Source organism: Geotrypetes seraphini, chromosome 14 (genome assembly GCF_902459505.1).
Source record: "Geotrypetes seraphini chromosome 14, aGeoSer1.1, whole genome shotgun sequence".
In the NCBI taxonomy this organism is placed as follows: Eukaryota; Metazoa; Chordata; class Amphibia; order Gymnophiona; family Dermophiidae; genus Geotrypetes; species Geotrypetes seraphini.
The window spans coordinates 60,675,595-60,697,222 of NC_047097.1; the positions used below are offsets into that span (position 1 = coordinate 60,675,595).

The 21,628-nt window shown below is 43.1% G+C and overlaps 1 protein-coding gene across 3 annotated transcripts in view; it reads left to right on the forward strand.

Annotated features, from left to right (window-relative positions):
* The first annotated feature begins 8,449 nt into the window (after positions 1-8,449).
* Positions 8,450-21,628, forward strand: part of LOC117348448 (MLX-interacting protein-like) — a 53,188-nt gene continuing 40,009 nt past the window's right edge. For 2 of the 3 annotated variants that reach the window (XM_033920631.1, XM_033920633.1), the window contains exons 1-4: positions 8,454-8,611; positions 8,946-9,387; positions 9,515-9,621; positions 15,920-16,002. In XM_033920631.1, the coding sequence (XP_033776522.1) occupies positions 8,990-9,387; positions 9,515-9,621; positions 15,920-16,002 (588 nt within the window). In that variant the 5' untranslated portion in view covers positions 8,454-8,611; positions 8,946-8,989. Of the gene's footprint in view, positions 8,612-8,945; positions 9,388-9,514; positions 9,622-15,919; positions 16,003-21,628 lie in introns of all 3 variants that reach the window. The other variant, XM_033920632.1, reaches the window with a different exon arrangement.

Sequence of the window (21,628 nt, forward strand, 5' to 3'; positions counted from 1 at the left end):
AAATTCGGATAACAAAAAAGGACTGAGGAAGGGACACAGTGAACCAGCTTCAGGGACAATCAAGTTATTGAAAATATTCAAAGAACTGATACATATACAGGCCTGACAAGAGAGTCTTTTAATCCTTTTTTTGATCCTCTGTTGTTAGGCCTGCATATGTTGTATATGCATCAGTTCTTTGAATATTTTTAATAAGTTGATTGTCCCTGAAGTTGGTTCAATGTGTCCCTTTCACACTCCTTTGTTGTTTTACATTTTCACACGTGGGGTTGCATTTCCTGTGTTGTGGGATACTATTTACCCAAATTCGGATGCCATTCAAAAATTTTAGCGCTAAGCACTTTTCTATAAAGGGCATTCAGAGAAGGGTCTAGAAATGTAGTCTAGAAAAAGTGGCCTCCAAGTGGACTGGGTGGAGATGAAAATAGTGTCCAAATTCAAGAAAGCTTGGGCCACGTATAAAGAATCTAGTACAGTAGACTCTCTGTTAACCGGAACTCAGTTAACCAGAACTCTCAAGCAACCAGAAAAAAAATCTAAAGAAATACTGTAATACTTTAAATAAAAATGTAAAATCAGTTTCTGGTGGAAATTTAAATGTAAACTTGACACGCCACACCTGAGTACGCCCAAGCTTTGCCTACCACATGTGTGGTAGTTTGTCTGGAACAGTTTATCGTATGGCATAGTATGGGGTATAGTATTAGGCTTATTTTTAATAGTAACTCTCAAGCAACCAGAAACTACATTTATCCGGTATCTATCAATCGCCATGGGTGTCGGTTAACTGAGAGTCTACTGGACTTGTAGAAGGAGCTACTCGATAGTAGGCCCTGTAGTCTGGAAGAAGCTTCCAGCAGGACTATGGCGAGAGCAAAACTTGGATCGATTTAGGAGGCTGTTCAGGTGTCACTTGCTTATTCGGGACAGATGATACAGGGGCTGTGGGAATTGACTTTTCTGTTGCTTAATTGTGTTTTTCTTTTAATTATTATGTATGTATTAAATGTACACCACCTTGGAATAAAGGGAATGGCTGCCGTTTATAGAATAACATTTGGCGCCGGGAGTTGTGCTGAATTTTGGGTGCGAGGATTAACACCAACTAACACCCAGTGTAAAGGATCACTCTTATTCAGCAAAACTGCACAAATTCCATGAACGCTTCCGAGTCACCTATGTCCCTCCCATGGCCGTGCTCCCTTTTTTAGATCCGCATATAAAATTTACACACGTGAATTTAAATTAATGTCAATTAGCGCGCAATGATCGGCACTAATTGGCTTATTTATCAACTAAATTGTACACACAAATTGGGTGTGCACCTATCTTTGTGAGTGCAATTTTCAACACAATATAGAAATAGGGTACTAATACACATGAATTGCAGTATTCTATAAATTTAAGCTCACACCTCACACCTAAATTTAAGTGGCCTGTTATAGAATGAAAATGGAGGTGGTCTGTATGGATATTCAGAGGCACTATTACCACAGCACATCTGGATAGTGCCTTTGAATACTGACCTAGTTAATTCTTTGTCGTTAATCCAGCTGCCATTCTGAACCTACACAATTGCCAGTAGTTGTACAGTGGTGCCTCGCATAACGAACGCCTCACACAACGAACGCTGCACACAACGAACTTCATGTCTTGATTCACACAACGAACTTCGTTTCACACAACGAACTTCACACAACGAACTTCGTTTCACACAACGAACTTCGTTTCACACAACGAACTTCGTTTCACACAACGAAGTCGCCCGAGCTGCCGATGTATTGCATCCTTCCGCGCAGGCACTGCACTTAACTGCCCTCTCTCACTGTATACAGTCGTCCTTTTAAGATAAACTCAATATTTTTTATATATCATGGCTTCTAAAAAAAGCAGGAAGGTGATTTCTGTTGAAATGAAACGGGAAATAATTAGAAGGAGTGAATGTGGGGTAAAACAGTGTGACCTCGTCAAAGAGTTTGGCCTCAGCAAGACCACCATTTTCACCATTTTGACAAATTTATCTTTTTTTATGTCATCTTAGCATATTTTATGCTGCAGAACGAATTATTTTTTTTAACATGTATTGTTATGGGAAAACGCGTTTCACATAACGAACTTTTCGCATAACAAACTTGCTCCTGGAACCAATTAAGTTCGTTGTGTGAGGCACCACTGTACTTTGCAAGCAGTGGCAGTCCTCTTTGCTGCATCTGCCACAGTGGGAGAAACCTTGCTCTTTTGAAACATTCCTGTATTGCCTCTTGTTCTTGACCGCAGAATCTTTTTAAAACTTATTTTTAAATGGTTTGTGTTATATTTATAGGAATCATGACACATTTCTGAGAATAAACCAAAGTTTTATGCACTGGTCTGAAAATCCTAATCTGTGCCTGTTTTAGTTCTTTGTAAAAATATATACATACATACCTAAAATTCAGTAGGGTCTCAATTATCTGATGTAAATGGGGATGAGAGATTGTTGGATAATTGAAGTCAGATAATACAGAAAAAGTGGACTGAATGCATGTTGCAAAAGAGGAAACGGGAAAAAGAGTTTAAAACTCAATGTGCCCAAGAATCTTACCTAGCACTGCTGCCTTTTAACTAAGAGTGATGTGGGGAAAGAGAAACCCATACACATTTCAGTGGCAATGCTTTGATGTCACTGGGGTATGTCAAATAATTGACACTCTATTGTAATTTAATAGTAGAAAAAGAATGTTGGTTAACACCAGGCAACTGAAAACCTGGATGTCTGCTAAAACTAGAACTGAGATACAGGGAGCTAACTTGATTTGTAGAAGGTCATACAGTGGCATTATTGAGGCTGGAGCTCAAGCTCATGAGAGCTTTTTTTTTTTTTAAAGCAAAATAAACTTTATTGATTATAACATTGTAAATTTAAATACATTGCAAATTTTAAAGTAACATTGGTTACTTAGAGGGGCATTTTTGAAAGGATGTCTGTCAGAATAGAGATGTTCATCTCACATGTATTTTCTAACAGGAAATATGCCAGGATTTCCTCTTTAAAAATACATGAGATGGGCATCTGTATACTGAAATAATCCAGTTTGAGAAGCCATTTTACAAACTGGCATGTCCATTATAGAAATATAGAAAATGACGGCAGAAAAGGGCCACAGCCCATCAAGTCTGCCCACCCTAATGACCCACACTCATAGCTTCACTCAGCTAGAGATCCCACATGCGTATCCCATTTTTCTTAAAATCTGGCACGCTGCTGGCCTTAATCACCTGCAGTGGAAGTTCATTCCAATGGTCGACCACCCTTTCGGTGAAGAAGTACTTCCTGGTGTCGCCATGAAATTGCCCGCCCCTGATTTTCAGCGGATGCCCTCTTGTGGTCGAGGGTCCTTTAAGAAAGAAGATATCGTCTTCCACCTCGATGCGGCCCGTGATATATTTAAACGTCTCAATCATATGAATGACAAAAAAGCAGGGACAAGGAGAATGGAGGCATTCTTAGAATGGCTACACATACATCCCTGCAGAATAGAGGGCAGCCTAATGGTTAGTTCAATATCCTTTAAACCAGTGGTATCCAACCCTGTCCTTAGGGACCACCTGGCCTGTTGGGTTTTCAAAGTCTCTGTCATCCATATTCATTGTGGATATCCTGGAAACCTGACTGGCCAGGTTGTCACTAAGGATTGGGTTGAATACCACTGCATTAAACCAAGGGAACCAGATTCAAATCCCACCTTAACTCTTTTATTTTGTAATTATGAACCCTCCAAGAGCAGAAAAGTGCCTATTGTACCTGAATGTAAACCTCTTCGATAGCCTTCAGGCTTGCAGGTGGCTTATAACTGCTTTGAACTTCTGGTATAGCGATATATAAGAAATAAATTATTATTATATATTTAGATATAGTAGGTATTTGTTTTGTTTTTGGAGAGCTCACAATTTTAAGAAATAACAAAGTGGGATTTGAACCTGAGCCATTTGGTTTACAGTTCACTAACCGCTAGGCTACTCTTCTGATCTGCACGCTGCTCTTTTTTAAAATGCCCATAATACCTGATGCTATCACAGAGCCTGGTTTCCCTTTTCATTTTCATTTTGAGGGGCGAGTGAGAGGGACATCACCCACTGCAGGATTAAGGAGGTGACATATCTTTTCAAAGTTTAGGGCTTGATGGATATTTCCAAGCATTTAAAATAAGGGCGATTAAGTCTTTCTACAGACATTCCCGAGGGTCAGATTGTTTAATAAAATAAGACTGCACCGAGGATCCAAGATGGCTGCCGCTGTCTGATGCTGGAAGGACGCCTGAGAGTGTTTTCCTTACCTCTTTGGAAATGCCGAAAAGAAGGGGCAAGAGTGTTGGTGGTGCCTCCCAGCGCTCAGGACCCACGGTTCCTACAATTGAAGACATCTTCAGACGCCTTCAAAACGAGCAAGTCGGTTCGGGGAATCGCCCGATGGAAGCGTCGGCAGAGAGGAATGCTTCGACGACATCCCATGGGCTAGACGTGACTCTGAGCCCCGATGTTAGGACGCCTCCCCTCCAGCCGTTGCCGCTGGGAGCTAGCTCACCGCGAGAGGAGAGCACGTCAGACGAGAGTGTGTTCTCCCCTCGAGAGGCCAGCACGTCGGAGGGCTTGCAGCAGGAGACAACTCAGAGGGACTCGCTCCCTTTGGAGAAACCAGCGACTGGGACAACTCATGCCATGGAGGAACAGGGCACTGAAGAGGTAGACCAGACATCTAAACTATCTTTGCCTACAGCTCTAGGCGTGTAAAAAGTACATGGAAAATGACACATGATGCAAATTTTATTAAAATAGTTATTTCCATTTATTGTCATAATGGACCTCAAAAGGTTAATTTTGCGTCATCTGGGAAATCTTTACAGACGCCAAAATCCTGGCCTTTTTGACAAAGATCTCAACTCGATAATTCGTTGCTCCTCAATTTGTACCTTTTGTCCTGCATGACATCATTACTTGTCAACCAATCCATTAACAGAGGCTGTCCTTAAATTTGGACAAAGAACTTTCTTTTAATATGGAATAAAAGTTATATATATATATAAAGGTTATATATATCATTATATGCCCATGTGACATGATATATGTTGGACGGACTCAAAGGGCTATTAGAACTCGCTTGATAGAACACCGTAGTCGGATTAACACCAAATCCATGACTTCTCCGATGGTACCCCATTGTGTACAATTTAAACATGCGTTTCAGGACTTGCGATGGGTGATTATCGAGCAGATTTTCTCAGACTATCAGGGGGACAAGCTTGCTCAGTTGCAAAGGAGGGAACAGTATTGGATTTACGAACTTCAAACTCTCATTCCCACTGGACACAACGAATATATCGAGTGGCATCATACGTTTTGATTATTTGCTTTTGTGGTTCATAGTTACCTTTTTCCTTTTGGTTATTTTATATTTTTCTGCGCTTGATTTTACAAACAACGCGGGCCGGTTCATTATAGCTTTCCGACCCGCACCTGGTTTAGTCATGTGACTTGACATTACGGTCACGCCTTCTGGTCTGCAGGTTTAAATTAGAGGCGTCCGCCCTGGTTCAAGCGCCATTTTCCATCGTTGCCATTTTGCTGTAGCCCTTTGATTCACAGGCTCCTGCACAGCGTCAGTCGTTCCTGAAGAAGGGGGAGTGCTCCCCCGAAACGGAGTCCCGTTGGTGACTTGCTGACTGCTTACCAGAGAAGCTAAGTACCTTCTTTTGGCTTACAGATTGAATTTGGACACTTGTTCTTTTGCCCCCCTGGTTCAGGGGAAGAGACTGCTTATAGTGTACGTTTTTGATTTTTTGCACTTACAGCACTTTTGTGTTATTTAGCACTTAAATTCACAGAGAGCCCTAGGATGTTTCACAGTTGACACCTTCTAGGTGCAAATCAGTGACAGCCTTTTCCTCCGGAGTTCGGAGGTTGGCTGTGTGACTGAGGGCTCTCTACAAATTATTTTGAGTTATTAGTTAAGATTCAGTAGTGGTTAAAGGAAGTAGTTTTCTACTTCCATCGTCCCTGTGGGCAGTCTCTCCCCCTGATCACAGCTTTCTTTTTTTGGGGCTTGGGAGATTCGCTTTTTCCTAGTATTGTTAGCTCCCATTGTTCGGGTTTTCTTTAGATCCCCTCCACCATATGCAGGATTTCTCCCTCTCACCTCTTTGTTTCATCTCTCCCTCTCCTCCACCCCAGCAATTCTTCCTCTCTCCTCCCAAATGCAGCATCTTCCCATCTCTCTGTGCAGCAGTACCCCACCGACCATTCCATCATGAGACAATCTGACATACCTCCGGGCCTCCCACAGCAGTGGTGGCTGGCCTTAAAGAGGCAGCGCTGTGAACAAGTTGATGACGCGGCAGAGGAAAGGCTCTGGCGGGGCAGACCAGGAAACGGCAGTTCAGAGTGCTGACTCTGCTAACAAACTGCCACCGCCGCTGCTTTAGGAGGCCTGGAGGTAGGATTACCGTATGGCCTCCAGAAAAAGGACGGATTGAGACATCCAGGTTTTATTTCCACTGTTTCAGTGGAAGTAAAACCCAGATGTCTTAATCTGTTCTTATTCCATTGCTTTCAATGGAAGTAAAACCCAGATGTCTCAATCTGTCTTTCTTACCTCCATTGCTTTCAATGGAAGTAAAACCTGGATGTCTCAATCCATCCTCCTTTTTCTGGAGCCATCTGGTAACCCTACCTGGAGGTTTATCAAGTTTCACAGGGGGGAAGGGAGTATCACTGGTGAGTCTGATTACAAAAAGATTCACAGAAGTGAATCGGCCAGCACTATCAATAACTGACTGTTACCTCAACTAGTATTACTATTTCTAGTGCTACCAGACGTATGCAGCGCTGTAGAGCGTTGCAAACAGATGTGTGGCTGAGGAGAAAAATTGTTTACCTGTAACGGTAGTTCTCCATGGACAGATAAACTTCTAGCCACACAATCCACCTAAGTTGCCACAAACTCCATACGCAACTGACAACGGGCTTTAGCTGGGTGAACATTATACAGTTACACAGTTGAGCGGAAATGCCCCATGGGCACAGAAATCTTTTCTGGAGATTTCTGAGCTTGTAGTGGCTGGAAGGCTTATCTGCAAGGCAAAACAAAAGAAAAATCCAATGGGTCTGCAGTAAAAGGCAAACACTAAAAACAAAGAAAAGACTGCAATGGAATGTACAAAGTGCAGGAATCTTTATTAAAAGTCTATAGAGAATTGTAATCCATAAAAATGGTTCTCATATGTATGGAGTGCGACCCAACATGGTTCGCGTTTCAGAGTAACTCTCCTTCCTCAGGGGTCCGGGATGTCCAATGTATCACATATAGAGTCATGCGTAGAAAACTGTTGTTTCTTCTTTACTTTATGAATTGTAGTTCAGCCCTTCTTTCCCATGTTTATCAATGTTAATAATCATGAGTTCTTACCCATTATTTAATAATTGTATGTACTGTATTGTTTGTTTTAGTTTTTTATATTTAATAATTGTTAAATTTAAAGTGTACATCGCTTTGAATATTTGATTAAGCGATTTATCAAGTCAACTAATAAACTTGAAACTTGTATAAAATAACAAAAATTTGTCCGCGTTTCGGAGTAACTCTCTTTCCTCAGGGGTCAAGATGTCCAATGAATCACATATAGCGAGTCATGCGGAGAACACTTTGTATAAAATAACAAAAATTTGTTAGTCAAAGACAAGAAGGTCTCCTTCCGTGCTAACACACAGTGTGGGTACTTTCGGTTGAAGATTCCACATAGTGTGTTAGCACAGGAGACCTTCTTGTCTTTGACTAACAAATTTTTGTTATTTTATACAAAGTTGTGTTCTCTGCATTACTCTCTATAGTGTGATACATTGGACATCCTGGACCCCTGAGGAAGGAGTTTCTCCGAAACGTGGACAAATTTTTGTTATTTTATACAACAACCGTGTTCTCTGCATGACTCTCTATATGTGATACATTGGACATCCCGGACCCCTGAGGAAGGAGAGTTACTCCGAAACGCAGACCATGTTGGGTCCGCACTTCATGCATATGAGAGCCATTTTTATGGATTACAATTCTCTATAGACTTTTAATAAAGCTTCCTGCACTTTGTACATTCCACGCTGCAGTCTTTTCTTTGTTTTTGGAAGGCTTATCTGTGCACGGGAAGCTACCGTTACAGGTAAAGCAACTTTTACGTCGCCCACAAGCACGCGCCAGCGCGTAGATCAGGTGGAACCTCTGATCATGCGCGCCCGGGATCGCGTGAGCCAGCCGCCGCACCAGCCACGGCCAGACTGCGAAGTGCGGCTGCGCAGAATTTAGGGAGGGGAACAAGAGGTGGCGCTTGAGACGTCACCTCTCCCAACCCGGAACTACCTCCATTCCGGTAGACCTCATTGGCTGGCGTCCCGCCCTCCCTCCGATACAACTTTTTTTCTCTCTCTCTCTTTCTCACTTTTCCAGACTCCAGCGTCTCCCCCCCCTCTGTGACGCCATTTCCTGTCTCCGTCATAGCGTAACGACGTCCGAAGGAAGGAGGTTGTTGCCAGAGGGGACGGGTCAGTGACAAAGGAAAGCTGCGGGATTGGTGGTGGGCGAGCTCGGGTAAGGGTCGGGACGGTGGGAAGGGGCTTTCAGGGAGGGGGGGGGGGCTGGATCACGGAGACATGTTGTACGGGGTGGGGGAGGGAGAGATTTCTGATCATTTTGGCTTCCTGTTGGGGCCTTGTTGTAACTGAGATGAAATAATGATGTTTCTGGCTAGGAAAATGTTTTTTTTGTTTGGAATGATGGGGAAAGATGGTCCTTTTAAAATCCTTTTAACTGATCTAGTTTTTCTTCAGTGTTAAGGCCTGGGGAAATAAGCATTGTTTTAGTTGTGTAATTAAAAAACAAACAAACTATATTTTTTCATAGTTGAATTCTCTGTTTTCTTAAGGTGGCATACATATGCACGTATTTTATTAGGTGACTGGTATTCTGATGCACTTAATCTCCGCTTTAAGTATGCGTCAGGAACACGAAAAACCAAGGGTGCCCCGTCCCCAGATTATTCACAGCGGGCACTTTATGGTGTCGGAGGCGCATGCGGATCCAGAAGCAGCCCTTAGCACTACAGGTGATGGAAGAGATGAAGATGAGAAAGAAACTGTGCCCTCCGTGACTGTGGTAGATCATGAAAAGGCAGGGATCCTCATCACCTCTGCTGTGCCTGGACTTAGGCATGAGGGGCAGCGGCTGAAGAATGCTGGCACCTACGATTTTAACACAGTGAATGCCCGCACCTGCCAGATTTACCGCTTTGGGCCACGGAGCAGTGGGTATCTGAATATTGATGCCTCGCTTACTAAGCTGTTTGAATGCATGACCCTGGCATACAGGTGAGACCCTTTCTGTCTTGGGAGTGGTTTCTGCTGTAAAAGTTTAGAAAGGGAATACAGTAAATGGTACCAGCATTTCAGGCTGGCAGTGAGGTTTGAATTTTGCCTTTTCTACCCGTTCTTACAGTGGAAAAATTGTATCGCCAAAATGGAAGACATTCAAAGGTTTAAAACTTCTTCAAAGAGACAAGATTCGCCTCAACAATGCAATCTGGCGAGCATGGTACCTACAGTGTGAGTATCCACTTTTCTTCTTTTGCCTGAGAGCCATAGTCACTAACTAGATGCTTACTTAGCTCAGTAATAGCTGCATGTTGGCACTGGAAGCTGTGGTTAAGGTGACTATCATAAAATAAGCGTATTTTGACAGTGATATGTTTATACCCTGTAATAGCAAGAAAGAACTTGTTGGTTGAAAAGTCTTCCTTTGGGCCATGGCTTATAATTTTATTTTTGTTAAAGTTCCTAGAGATCAGTGAGAACTTATAGTTAGTTTGTGACGCATCAGTTCTGTTTACAGGTTCAAATCACTGTTTCTGTCCTCCATATGCACGGTTTTATGATGAGATTTAGAATGGAAAGAGGATGACTACTATAGATGGCTCTGTTCAGTGTGTCATTCTCCTTGATTTTTATCTGGGAGCTGTCATTTTCTACTGCTCTGGAACAGCTAGCATTTCTTTAAAGTTCCTTGTCTGATTGCATTTTGGGTGTGCACAGGTTTTTGCTCTCCCATAGCTACTCACTTGTAGCAGCATATTATGACATACATTTCAACAGCACTTAGTTCTACTGCTATACTAACATATGGCAACAGATGAAAGAATACTTGGCCTATCCATTCTGCCTAGTTGTTCCAGTCCACACCACTATATCCCAGATGCTAGCTATGTAGATACATATTCCAGTTGAGTTTTGCCAGTTTTCCTCATTTGGTCTGTACCATCTTGAGTAGTTGAATATTTAGCCATCCCCATACCTGGCCACCAACCTTTGTAAGAATCAGAACAGCGACCAAAACTGGGGAGGCAAGTGCTTGACCATCTGGCTGCCTAGAGTCCCTTGATTTTGCAGGGCAGTGTATGCTCACCATCTATTCAGCTTTCAGTATTTATTTATCAGATGCTCACTTCCTGTGGAGTTCAAGTTTATTAAAAATTTGTTATCCCGCCTTTTCAAAATTACAAAGCGGCTTTACAGTAAAAAGTAAAAACATGGTAATACAGACAAGTTAAATTAAAAGCTAATTAATATCACATAAAAACGGGTATAATAACACACAAACTAACTTACACGAAAGGGAAAAGGGTAGAACTACAATATATTGAAAGAAAAGGACATTTAAGGAGAAAACAAGAGGTAAGGATTACTAAAGATTTTACCTTTATTTTCCTGCGCTAATGATCAAATAAATTATCCTTAAAAGGTCAATCATACATCTTTGAAAAGGTCAATCAAGCATCTTTAAAAAGCTTTGTTTTTAAGCTGGTCTTAAAATTATCTAACTTATGGATTTCTCGTAGATAAGCTGGTGTAGAATTCCAGAGCGTGAGGGCAACTTATCAATAATACTTAAAAGAAGCTGGAATATTCATCAGGAAATTACAAATAAACTGTTGAAGAAATATTCATATTACAGAGTTGACTAAATAGTATTTTGCAATGTGACACATTTTCAAAGCTGAGCAAAACATGGTAGGAAAAGTGAAGTTTTATCTTTAGTGGAAGACTATTTCAAAGTTTAATTGCTTGAAAAAGAATGGAGGAATCAAAAAATCTGTTTAAATTGGATACCTGTCGCTGAAGGAAGTGATTCGGTCCTCTGGATGGTGATATGGAAGCTAAAGCAGCTAAAGTAAATAGTTTATAAGGTTTAAAAACTATTCTTGCCATTTTCAAGGAAATGCGAGCCTGAATGGATAGCCAATGCAGTTTTAACAATGGGGATGCTTTTCATATTTTCAAACTCCTCCTCCCCCCCTTTTTTTAATGAAGCCTTGTTAGGGTTTTCTATCACAGGCCGCGGCGATCAATGCTCATAGGAATTCTGTGAGTGTCGGAGATTTTACCAGTGCAGCTTGCGATAAAAAAATCCTAATGCAGCTTCATAAAAGGGAAGTGTTTATTTGGCAGCAGTATTCTATAAAAACAGAAGTCTAATAAGTAATTTTGATGAAATCCCCAGATATAGACCTTCTTTTATCAATCCATATTAGGGTTTTTTTTATTGCCGGTCACTGCGGTAAAAGCTCTGATGCTCATTGAAATTCTATGAGCGTCGGAGCGGCTGCCATTAAGAAAACAATGCGGCTTGATAAAAAGGAACCATAGAGAATTGCAGTAATCGATTGAACCAATAATCTTTAATGAGCTTCATAGAAAATGGATCTTATATAACAAAGAGTTGCCTTAATTTAAAAAGAACATTCCTTGATTACATTTTCACGTGAGGCTCCACTGTTAAAGAATTATCTAAAATGACACCAAGAAGTCATGATGTGTTGGTTTTTTTTTTCTATTGGGCGTGTCATACGTGAATGGAGGGACACTGATGTTGGTACTAATTCTAAAGAATTACTAAACCATAAGATTTTCATTTCTGCTTATTCAGTTTTAGATGATGTAACGTAGTGCAGTCTTCATTAACAGTAATACTGCTTCCAAATTAAGATTTTTGCTATGGATAACCCACTTAGAACAAGGTCGATAATTTTCTCAGCATAAGAAAACATAGATACCATAAAATATTTACCTAAAGAACTCATATTGTGTCTGATGATCTTAAGATGGCGAAACAGGTAGAAAAAGCAATGGTCAAAGCTAGAAGGATGCTTAGGTGCATAGGAAGAGGAATGGCCAGTAGGAAAAAGGAGGTGATAATGCCATTGTATACCAGAAACCCCATTTAGAATACTGTGTGCAATTCTGGAGACCACAACTTCAAAAAGATATAAATAGGATGGAGTCAGTCCAGAGGACTGCTACAAAATTACTTGATGGTCTTTGTCATAAAGCATATGGGGGTAAACTTAAAGCCTTTAATATGTATACCCTGGAAGAAAGGCAGGAGAGAGTGGAAATGTTAGAGACATTTAAATATCTCTGTGGCATTAATGTACAGGAGGTGAGCCTTTTTAAAATTACATTACATTAGTGACTTTTATTCTGCCATTACCTTGCGGTTCAAGGTGGATTATCTGGACAATTCCAGAAGAGATTACATAGTTGAGCGGACTACTTCGGGGGATTGAGATGCTTCCTGCGGAGTTAGTTTGTCTTGATAGATTTCTTGAAAACTCTGAAATGAGAGGGTATAAGTTGAAGTTAAGATTACTCCTGAGCCTAAGGAAATACAGTTTTTCAGAAAACGTGGTTAGATTTATTGAATAGTCTCTCAGTAGAGGTGGTAGAGACAAGGACTGTATCTGAATTCAAGAAAATGTGGGACAGGCACTTGGGATCTCTTAGAAAGATGAGGAGGTAGCGAATGTTGCAGATGAGCCATTTGTCTTTTATCGCCATTTTATTTCTATATATAAATTAAAAAGTAAGGGAGACAATGGGGGGGGAGTCCCTTTGAAACTCCACTAAAAGACTGCCAGCTAAAATGCTTACTTACATTTAAAGCTTTACAATTCAAAACTCCTGCCTTTATCTTTAGAGTCTTAATACCCTATATTACCTCTAGATCTCTTAGATCACAAGATCAACATCTATTAGCTATCCCCTCATTAAAAGTTATTAACACAAGGCGCAATACAATCTTTTCTATAACAGCCCCTCAGTCCTGGAATGATCTCCCTCTTTATTTAAGACAAGAAAAAAACTTAGACAAATTTAAGACCAAACTTAAAAGCTTTCTATTTACAGATTCTTTCAATGATTAAAATCTTCCACATTGCCTATCTAATCTTCTTTTGTTAATTGTCATTGTCTCCCTTCCTAATGTACTTCCCTTGAATTATTATTGAATTTAACAATGAATGTAACCATTAAATAACTTCCCTTTTGTTTTATTATTATACGTAGATGTAAATGTATTGATAACTGTTTAAATAAGTTTACTTTTTTTACCCTAATTTATTTTATGTCTGAATGATATGTTATCTAAATTTTTGAACTAATTGTACATCGCCTAGAATTTTGAATAGGCGATAAATCAAACTATTTAATAAACTTGGAAACTTGGATTGAGTACCACTTTTTTAACACTATAGGAGAAATTCTATAAGAAGTTCCTAAATAAATAGGTGCCTAACTCAGGCCCTTTTTTTTACTAAGATGCGGTAGAAGTTTTCACTGTGGCTCGGGATGCTAAATGTTCCAACGCTCATAATTGAAAAAAAAAAAAAAAATTATTTTAATTGGGAGATGGTGCTTATCTTCTTAGGTGTAATTCTAGAAAAGATAGGCTCCTATAGTTTGGCACCTAACGCCAAGGACCTCTTTTACAAAGCCGTGCTAGCGGCTGTCCTGCCCTAATGGCCCCGAAGCCCATAGAGATTTAAAGGGCTTCGGGGCTGTTGCTGTGCGGCTTTGTAAAAGAGGCAGTAAATGTTTAGGGGTGGAGAAAGATTTAGGCACTGCTAGGCATGATTCTCTAAAGGACTTGGGACCTTTAAAACCCAGGCCTACAGGAGTCGCCATACAACAAATCACAAGTAATTGGAAAAATTGGAACAGACTAAATTATAACTTCTGGTAGAATTTGTTGAGTCATATTTATAAAATGGAGAGAACAATAGCTATGCAAAAGGGGAGTTATAATAAATGTAAAGAAATATGGGGGCCATTAACTAAATATTGTAATGAATAGATACCATTCTACTTTATAAATACAATGTGAATGAGGGGATGGGAGGGCGGTATTTGAATTTTATTAGTAGTTTAGTTTAAAAGGAAATAATTTTTATGTGATATATTTGAACATGAGATTGAAGGGATGGGAGGGGAGGGAATAAATTTTATGTATTAACGTTATAAATGATAGTATTTCAAGTGATGCATTCAATGTCAATTGTTAATTAATGTTAATTAATATATTTCTGAGTGATTATTGTACACTTGTAATTTCTGAAAATGAATAAAGATTTTTTTTTTTAAAATAATTTTACACTTGTTGAAAGATGAAAAATGAATAAAGATTAAAAAAAATAAAAATAAAACCCTGGCCTACATTTTAAGCGCTGCCAAACACAATTCTGTAATGGGTGCCTGAGTGCGATTGGCATGTAATAGGCACCTATGATAAGGTAGTTTGACACCTACCAGACAGGACTTAACAGAGATCTGGGCTTTCTTTTCCACTATGAAGTCATTTAAAACTGTTCTGTCACCTTTCTGACTCCTGCCCACCTACCCACCCCTCCCTCTTCCTATCCCTGAAATGCTTTCATGTTTTCCTTATATATAATGATACTTGTCAACATTTGCTTTTTTTCTGATCTGAAGAAGAAGGGTTACCTTCAAAGCTCATCATAAAATGCATTGAGTTAGTCCAATAAAAAATAGTATTACCTTATTTCCTTTGGGTTTTCTTCTATTTCTTTATACTACCCTGGAAAGTGGACTAGCACGGTCACCACACCATTTTACTCCAAATATATGTGGTGAGCATTATGCAGTAACTGGTGAATCTACATCTCTTGTGACTGGCAGTCCCTTTAGAAATTGGGTCAGTTACATAAGTGCTTTTTAAAAAAAATCTAGGCCATTTGAATGGGCCTAAAAGATAAAATGTCAAAATTATCTGTCTGAAAAGGGGTAAGATTTCAGGCTTTCTGGAGCAGTGTCGCATAATCAGCTCACTTATATGTTTAAAGCCACAGTATTCAGCTGCTAAATTAGACATGCAGTCCTTAGGATCAGGGAAGGAGGGCTCTCCTTCTGCACAGTTCCATTCTTCTTACCAAAAAATGGTCTTAGCCTTCCACGTCAATCATGATGTCCCTTTGCCCACCTTTCACCCTAAGAAAAAAGATAAAGCATTACATTCGCTGGATGTCAAGCGAATGCTTCTCTGGTACCTCGAAATTACCAGTGAGTTTTGCCTATGGATCACCTTTTTGTTCTGACTAGTCATGCCAAGAAAGGGAGGCTGGTGTCTAAAGCCTTGATTTTCTAGATGGATTAAAATGGCCATTTCCTCTGCATATGTGGGCTGTGATAAACAGCTGCCGATCGCATTGAGAGCGTGCACCACTAGAGGAGTTGCTTCCTTGTGAGGGGAGACTAGGGCTGTCTTGCCTGAGGAGATTTATAGAGCGGCTACATTGTCTACCCTTCATACCTTCTCCAAGTTCTATAGGGTAGATGTAGAAGCCAGGAAGAACATTGCTTTTGGGGCCTTCATCTTAAAGGCAGGTGCAGTGGGCCTGCCCTAGACTCTTGGGACTGCTTTGGTGCGTCCATATCATTTCAGGATCTTATTGAAGGTTCCCTGTGGGCTGTAAATAGAGTGAAAGCCGGTGTTGCTAGTTTTATTCTTTGTTATATTAAGCTATAGTTAATTCTATATTTTCTCATCCCATAGATGTAGAGCGACGGAAGAATCCAGTGTGCAATTTTGTCACCCCATTAGAAGCAAGTGATGTGGATTATCATCGCAAACCGGAGGTAAGGCTGATGCACCAAGGCTTTAACCAGAACAAGGGCAAGATTGAGAGGGAGAAGGGGTAGAGAGAGTTGCGCGGGGACAGAAATCCCACTCGTCCCCACCCGTCCTCGCCAAAGTCCCACCCGTCCCCATGAGGAGTCCCACCCGTCCACGCGAGAAATCCCTCCGTCCCCGCAAGGAATCCCCTCTGTCCCTGCCCGTCCCTGCCAGGAATCCCCTAAGTCCCCGCCCGTCCCTATAAACTACAGAGATAGTTATTTCATTTAATTATGCTACTGAATTAAAGATTCTGGTAGAAACCCATTTAAAAATAAGCAAAAAGACTTCATTAATTTGGAAATATTAATTGGGAAGAATACATACTTTGTAAATGGGTTTCTACCAGAGTCTCTAATGTTTATAAATTTTTATCAACACAACTAATATACTACTTTATCCTGAAGCAAAAAAAAAAAAAAAGAATTTTTCCTACCTTTGTTGCCTGGTTTCTGCTTTCCTCATGTTCTCATTCAATTCCTTCCATCCACTGTCTCTCTTCTCTCTGCGTCTTCCATTTGCTCTGTTACTGTGCATCTCCCTTTCTCCCCCCTCCCAAATTGGTCTGGCACTCATCTTCTTCCCTCCGCTCCCCCATAGTCTTCCCTGCCAGTGTCTTCTCCCCACTTCCTTTCAGCGTCCTTCTCCCCCCCCATCTTCCCCATGTCCTGTCAGCATCCTAATCCCCCCTCTGCCTTCCACATGTGCTTTCAGCGTCCTTCTCCCTCCTCTGTCTTCCCCATGTCCTTTCAGCGTCCTTCTCCACCCTCTGTCTTCCCCATGTCCTTTCAGCGTCCTTCTCCCCCCCCTCTGTCTTCCCCATGTCTTTTCAGCGTCCTTCTCCCCCCCTCTGTCTTCCCCATGTCTTTTCAGCGTCCTTCTCCCCCCCTCTGTCTTCCCCATGTCCTTTCAGCGTCCTTCTCCCCCCCTCTGTCTTCCCCATGTCCTTTCAGCGTCCTTCTCCCCCCTCTGTCTTCCCCATGTCCTTTCAGCGTCCTTCTCCCCCCCTCTGTCTTCCCCATGTCCTTTCAGCGTCCTCCCCCCCCCCTCTGTCTTCCCCATGTCCTTTCAGCGTCCTTCTCCCCCTCCCCCTCTGTCTTCCCCATGTCCTTTCAGAGTCCTTCTCCCACCCCTCTGTCTTCCCATGTCCTTCTCCACCCCTTTGTCTTCCCCAGTGCTTTCAGCGGCCTTCTCCCCCCTCAGTTTTACCCATTTCCCTTAAGCGTCTTTTCTTCTCCACTCCACCTTTCCTCCCTGTCTCCCTCGCTGCCCCTTACCTTTGTGGCACTTCCCCACCCGACCGACAACAGAACAGGCCCGGTCGGACAAACCTCCCTGCCCTGTGGCCGCGAATCTAAATTACCTTCTTATAGCAGCCGGGCCTGTTGTCAGTCGGTCGGGGGAAGCACCACAAAGATAAGGGGACCTGATCAGCTGTGCACACTCCCCCCCAATGGCTGCAACCGGGGCGGACCGCCCCCCCCCCCTTTTGGTACGCCATTGCCTTCTCCCTACCTGCCCTGCCGCACTCAGCCGACCGGAAGTCTTCCCGATGTCAGCGCTGACGGAGGAAGGGAGGGCTTTGCTTAAGCCCTCCCTCCGACGTCAGCGCTGACATCGGGAAGACTTCTGTTCGGCTGTGTGCTGCGGCAGGGCAGGTAAAGAGGAGACTAGCCTCGCGGCTCGAGTGCCATCCAACCCCGCAGGATCCCCGCGACCCTAGGGGGCGTCCCCACGGGATCCCCGCGACCCAAAGGAGGAACCCGCAGAATCCCCACGGGTCCCGCGGGATTCCCGTCGTCCCCGTTCCCGTGCAGCTCTCTAGTAGAAAGAACAGCAGGAACAACAGGATTTTCATTCACCCTGTAGTCAGTCACTATACAAATAGTAAGTGTACTTCCCTAGCAACAGCAGCAGATGAATCCAGAGACCAATGGGATAGCTCACATCTACCAGCAGGTGGAGATAGAGAAACTGATTAGCAGGTGTTCTTATTTGCTGGCACTCCTCCTGTCTCATCAGTATGCTCTATCTCCCAGCAGGGGAAAGTCGCTATTCCAATTGCTCCTGGATTCTGACGATGGCTGGAAATTCCATTTCTCCTGTTGAGATTTTCTCTTCAGTGAGCTTACAATTGATTCTATTTCTCCTGTTGAGATTCTTTCTCTTCAGTGAGACAGGGGTGTCCGGCTGAACGGTGCCGGCTTTAGAGGTTACACTTGGGCCCCCCCTTTTCCCTGCCTCACCCTCCCTCCTCTGATAGAGGGTTTATCTGGGTCTCTAGTTTTCTTCTTTCCCTGAAAAAAAAAAATAAAAAATAGAGACTGCAGTTGCTATCCACGATTGGGTACTCTTAGTAGTACTCACCCTGTTCCTACCGGAGTCTTACAGCCTTGTAAGCTGGGTTGTGAGTATGCCTTTTGTTACTTTGCAATTGCAAGTTATATTTTGTTGGTTGTTGGTGGTGTTTGGGGCTTCGGGGAACAGTCGCGTGGTTAGCCGGTTGTTTGCTCTATTCTCAGCCGCTAAGCTTTGGTGAGCGGTTCGTTTTTGGCAGCTTATTTGCTTGTTGTGGACATAGGTGAGTGGACTGAGCCCTCGCGTTGTAGTTTGGGCTCGGTTGGAGGAGCTGCTGCCTTCCCGCGCACGGGAGACGATTGGGGGTTTCCTGTGTGGGCGGGGGGGTGTCCTTGCATTTGCAGCGTGGTACGCTGAGGCTGCCCGTCGTTCGGCAGGTGCCGCGGCTGAGGTCGGGGTAATATAGAGTAGAGAGCCCGTGCCTCTTCCGTGGGCTGTTGGATCGCAAGAGTGCTCCGACGCTGGCAGACGTGATGGGGCGTTCTTCTGGTCTGTTTCGGCGGTTTTCTTTCTCTCTGCGCCTTTCTCGGTCTCCCTGTTGTTACCTCCCAGTTCCATGAGGCCGGCGAAACCAGCATTGGTGTATTCGCTGGCTCGGTGGAGCACGTCACAACGTGGCTTAAGTTTCCCGCTTGCCACGACGGTGTTTGAGTCTCCGGCTGAGAGCCGCGGTCTTTTCTGAGTAAAAGACTAGCGCTCCTGCACTGGGGGGAGGATGCCGCGGCGTTCAGTAGTTTCTCTGATATCCGGCTTCTATTGGCTCAGCCGTTGCTTCTCGGCCTTTCAGGTCGAGTGCGACGGCAGATGCTTACAGTTTATCCTGTGTACATATTGGGGCCCAGGGTGGGGGAATCTCCCGAGTTGATTGAATGGTTGCGCTTCGGTGATCTCCTATGGGATTTTTTCTTTTGCAGCCCCATTTGCATGCGGTTTGACGCTATTCTTCTCCCCCCAGTTTCGGCTTCCCTCCGTACTGGGTTGGTAGAAGCCGTGTCTCACGATAATGGGGTCAGTCGCAGGAGAGGTCCCAGATTTTTCACTTTTGGGACTCTCTGCATCTCTCTCGAGGTCTCCCATGGGTGACACTATGTATGTTCAGCGATTTTTTTTTTACTTTTGATACCTTTGAGGCTGCACTGACGGTGTCTGGTGGCGCTATTGAACTGCTTCCTGACCTTTGAAGCGGTTTTTGGGGCATAGGGGCTATTTCCGATTTCCTTCGGGCATAACTATCTTTTTCTGTGTTCCTAGGCCCATCGTTTGTCTTCCCTGGGCCACCTTGAACTGCATACCCTCTGTCAGCTCTTTCGGCTCTCCCAGGGTCAGGGACCTGTCATATGGGCAAGTCACAACGCGTTTGCCTGATTCCTGTTGATTTGCTGTGGTTTTCCTAAGGGCAGTAGATACAGCATTTTGATTGCATCTCGTTCGTCTTCCCTTTATGGCCCATACGTCTTTTTCGCTCCCGTGGCATGGAGTTAGTCCGGTTTTCAGGCCAGTCTCCCACATAGCTCAGCGCTTGAAAGCACTGCATGTATCTTCCAAAGGTCAGGGGTTAAGTCCTGACTAAAGTTCCCAAAGACATGATATTACACACCTGGAATTCTTCTTCCAGTTCCTGCAGTGATCGTACTGCTGTTTTCTGTCCTCTTGCGTTTCATTCTGAGGGGATCTTGTCTTCTCCCATGGCCTCGTTAGGCTTTCACATGAGGGAGTCGTCGCTATGCTATCAGGTCAGAGAGTTGTGCATTTTTTTCCAGGATGTTTGCACCTTTGCATATTCCTCAGATTTCCAGTTTGTTCATGGAGTCTCTCTGTTTGGTGTTTTTCTTGGAAGTGTTACTGGTCCTCGAGACGGTTCTTGTAGGTCTTGGGGTACCACTGAATGTAGGGTGGCCAAGACGGGAGCATTGGGCAGGCTGGATCCTGTTGCCTGTATATTTAAAAGCATCCACTACAGGCATAATTGGTTTATTTTTCAGCAGCAAGTGGTCTGGGTGTCGGCTGTTTGTTTTCAACCAGTGCTTTCCTAAAGCATGCCTAGTGAAGAGCCCAGATAGCTTTCATGTTCTGTAAGGGATATATATCAAAACCAGATAACTAACATACCCTTCCCTAGGGACCAAGTTTCCTATTCATAATTCACAAAAATTTTGGTGTGGCACTCGTAGGTACATAGAATATGACAGCAGACAAGGACCATTGGGCACATCCAGTCTGCCCAGCTCCCTCCTGTTGCAAAGCCACAGGCTCTAGCTAGTTCCCAGACTGTCTCTTGCCTCCTTTGTGAGTGATCCTCTGTGCTTATCTCATGTTTTCTGGAATTCTTTTACTGTTTATTTCCACCACTTCCTTTGGGAGGGCATTCCAAATATCTATTATACTTCTTTGGTTGGAGTGTCATACTGTGACTTCTTGTTTGAGAGCATGCTTCCTCTGAAAATAGGTTTATTTCTTGTACCCATCTGTCCCTGTGAGGTATTTTAATATTTTTATCATGTTCCCCCTGTCTCGCATCCCCTAGGTCAGGGGTAGGCAATTCCGGTCCTTGAGAGCTGGAGCCAGGTCAGGTTTTCAGGATATCCACAATAAATATGCATGAGATAGATTTGTATCTCAAGGAGGCAGAGCATGCAAATCCATCTCATACATATTCATTGTGGATATCCTGAAAACCTGATCTGACTCCGGCTCTCAAGGACCGGAATTGCCTACCCCTGCCCTAGGTCACACATGTCAAACACAAGGCCCGGGGGTCAAATCTGGCCCACCTGGCCATTTTATATGGCCCTTGGTGACAGTGTAGCATCTAAGTACCTGACTGTGCAGCCCCAGTCCCAGTGGCTCTCCAAGCTCCTCACCCTGCTGCCTCAGTACCCATTTGCAGGCAGAAGGACCCAGTCCCAGTGCAAAAGCTAGGTTGGAGCAGGGCACTCCACAGAAGTGCCTGACCGCACCACAGGTGTCTCAGGGCGAGGAAGGATCTATACTTCTACTAAGACTAAGTATCTTAATAGAAAATTTGGCCCTCGACTTAGCCTGTGTTTTAGATTTCATCCCCTTATGTCAGGGGTAGGGAACTCCAGTCCTCGAGAGCCATATTCCAGTCGGCCTTTCAGAATTTCCCCAATGAATATGCATGAGATCTATTTGCATGCACTTTTTTCAATGCATATTCATTGGGGAAATCCTGAAAATCCGACTGGAATACGGCTCTCGAGGACCGAAGTT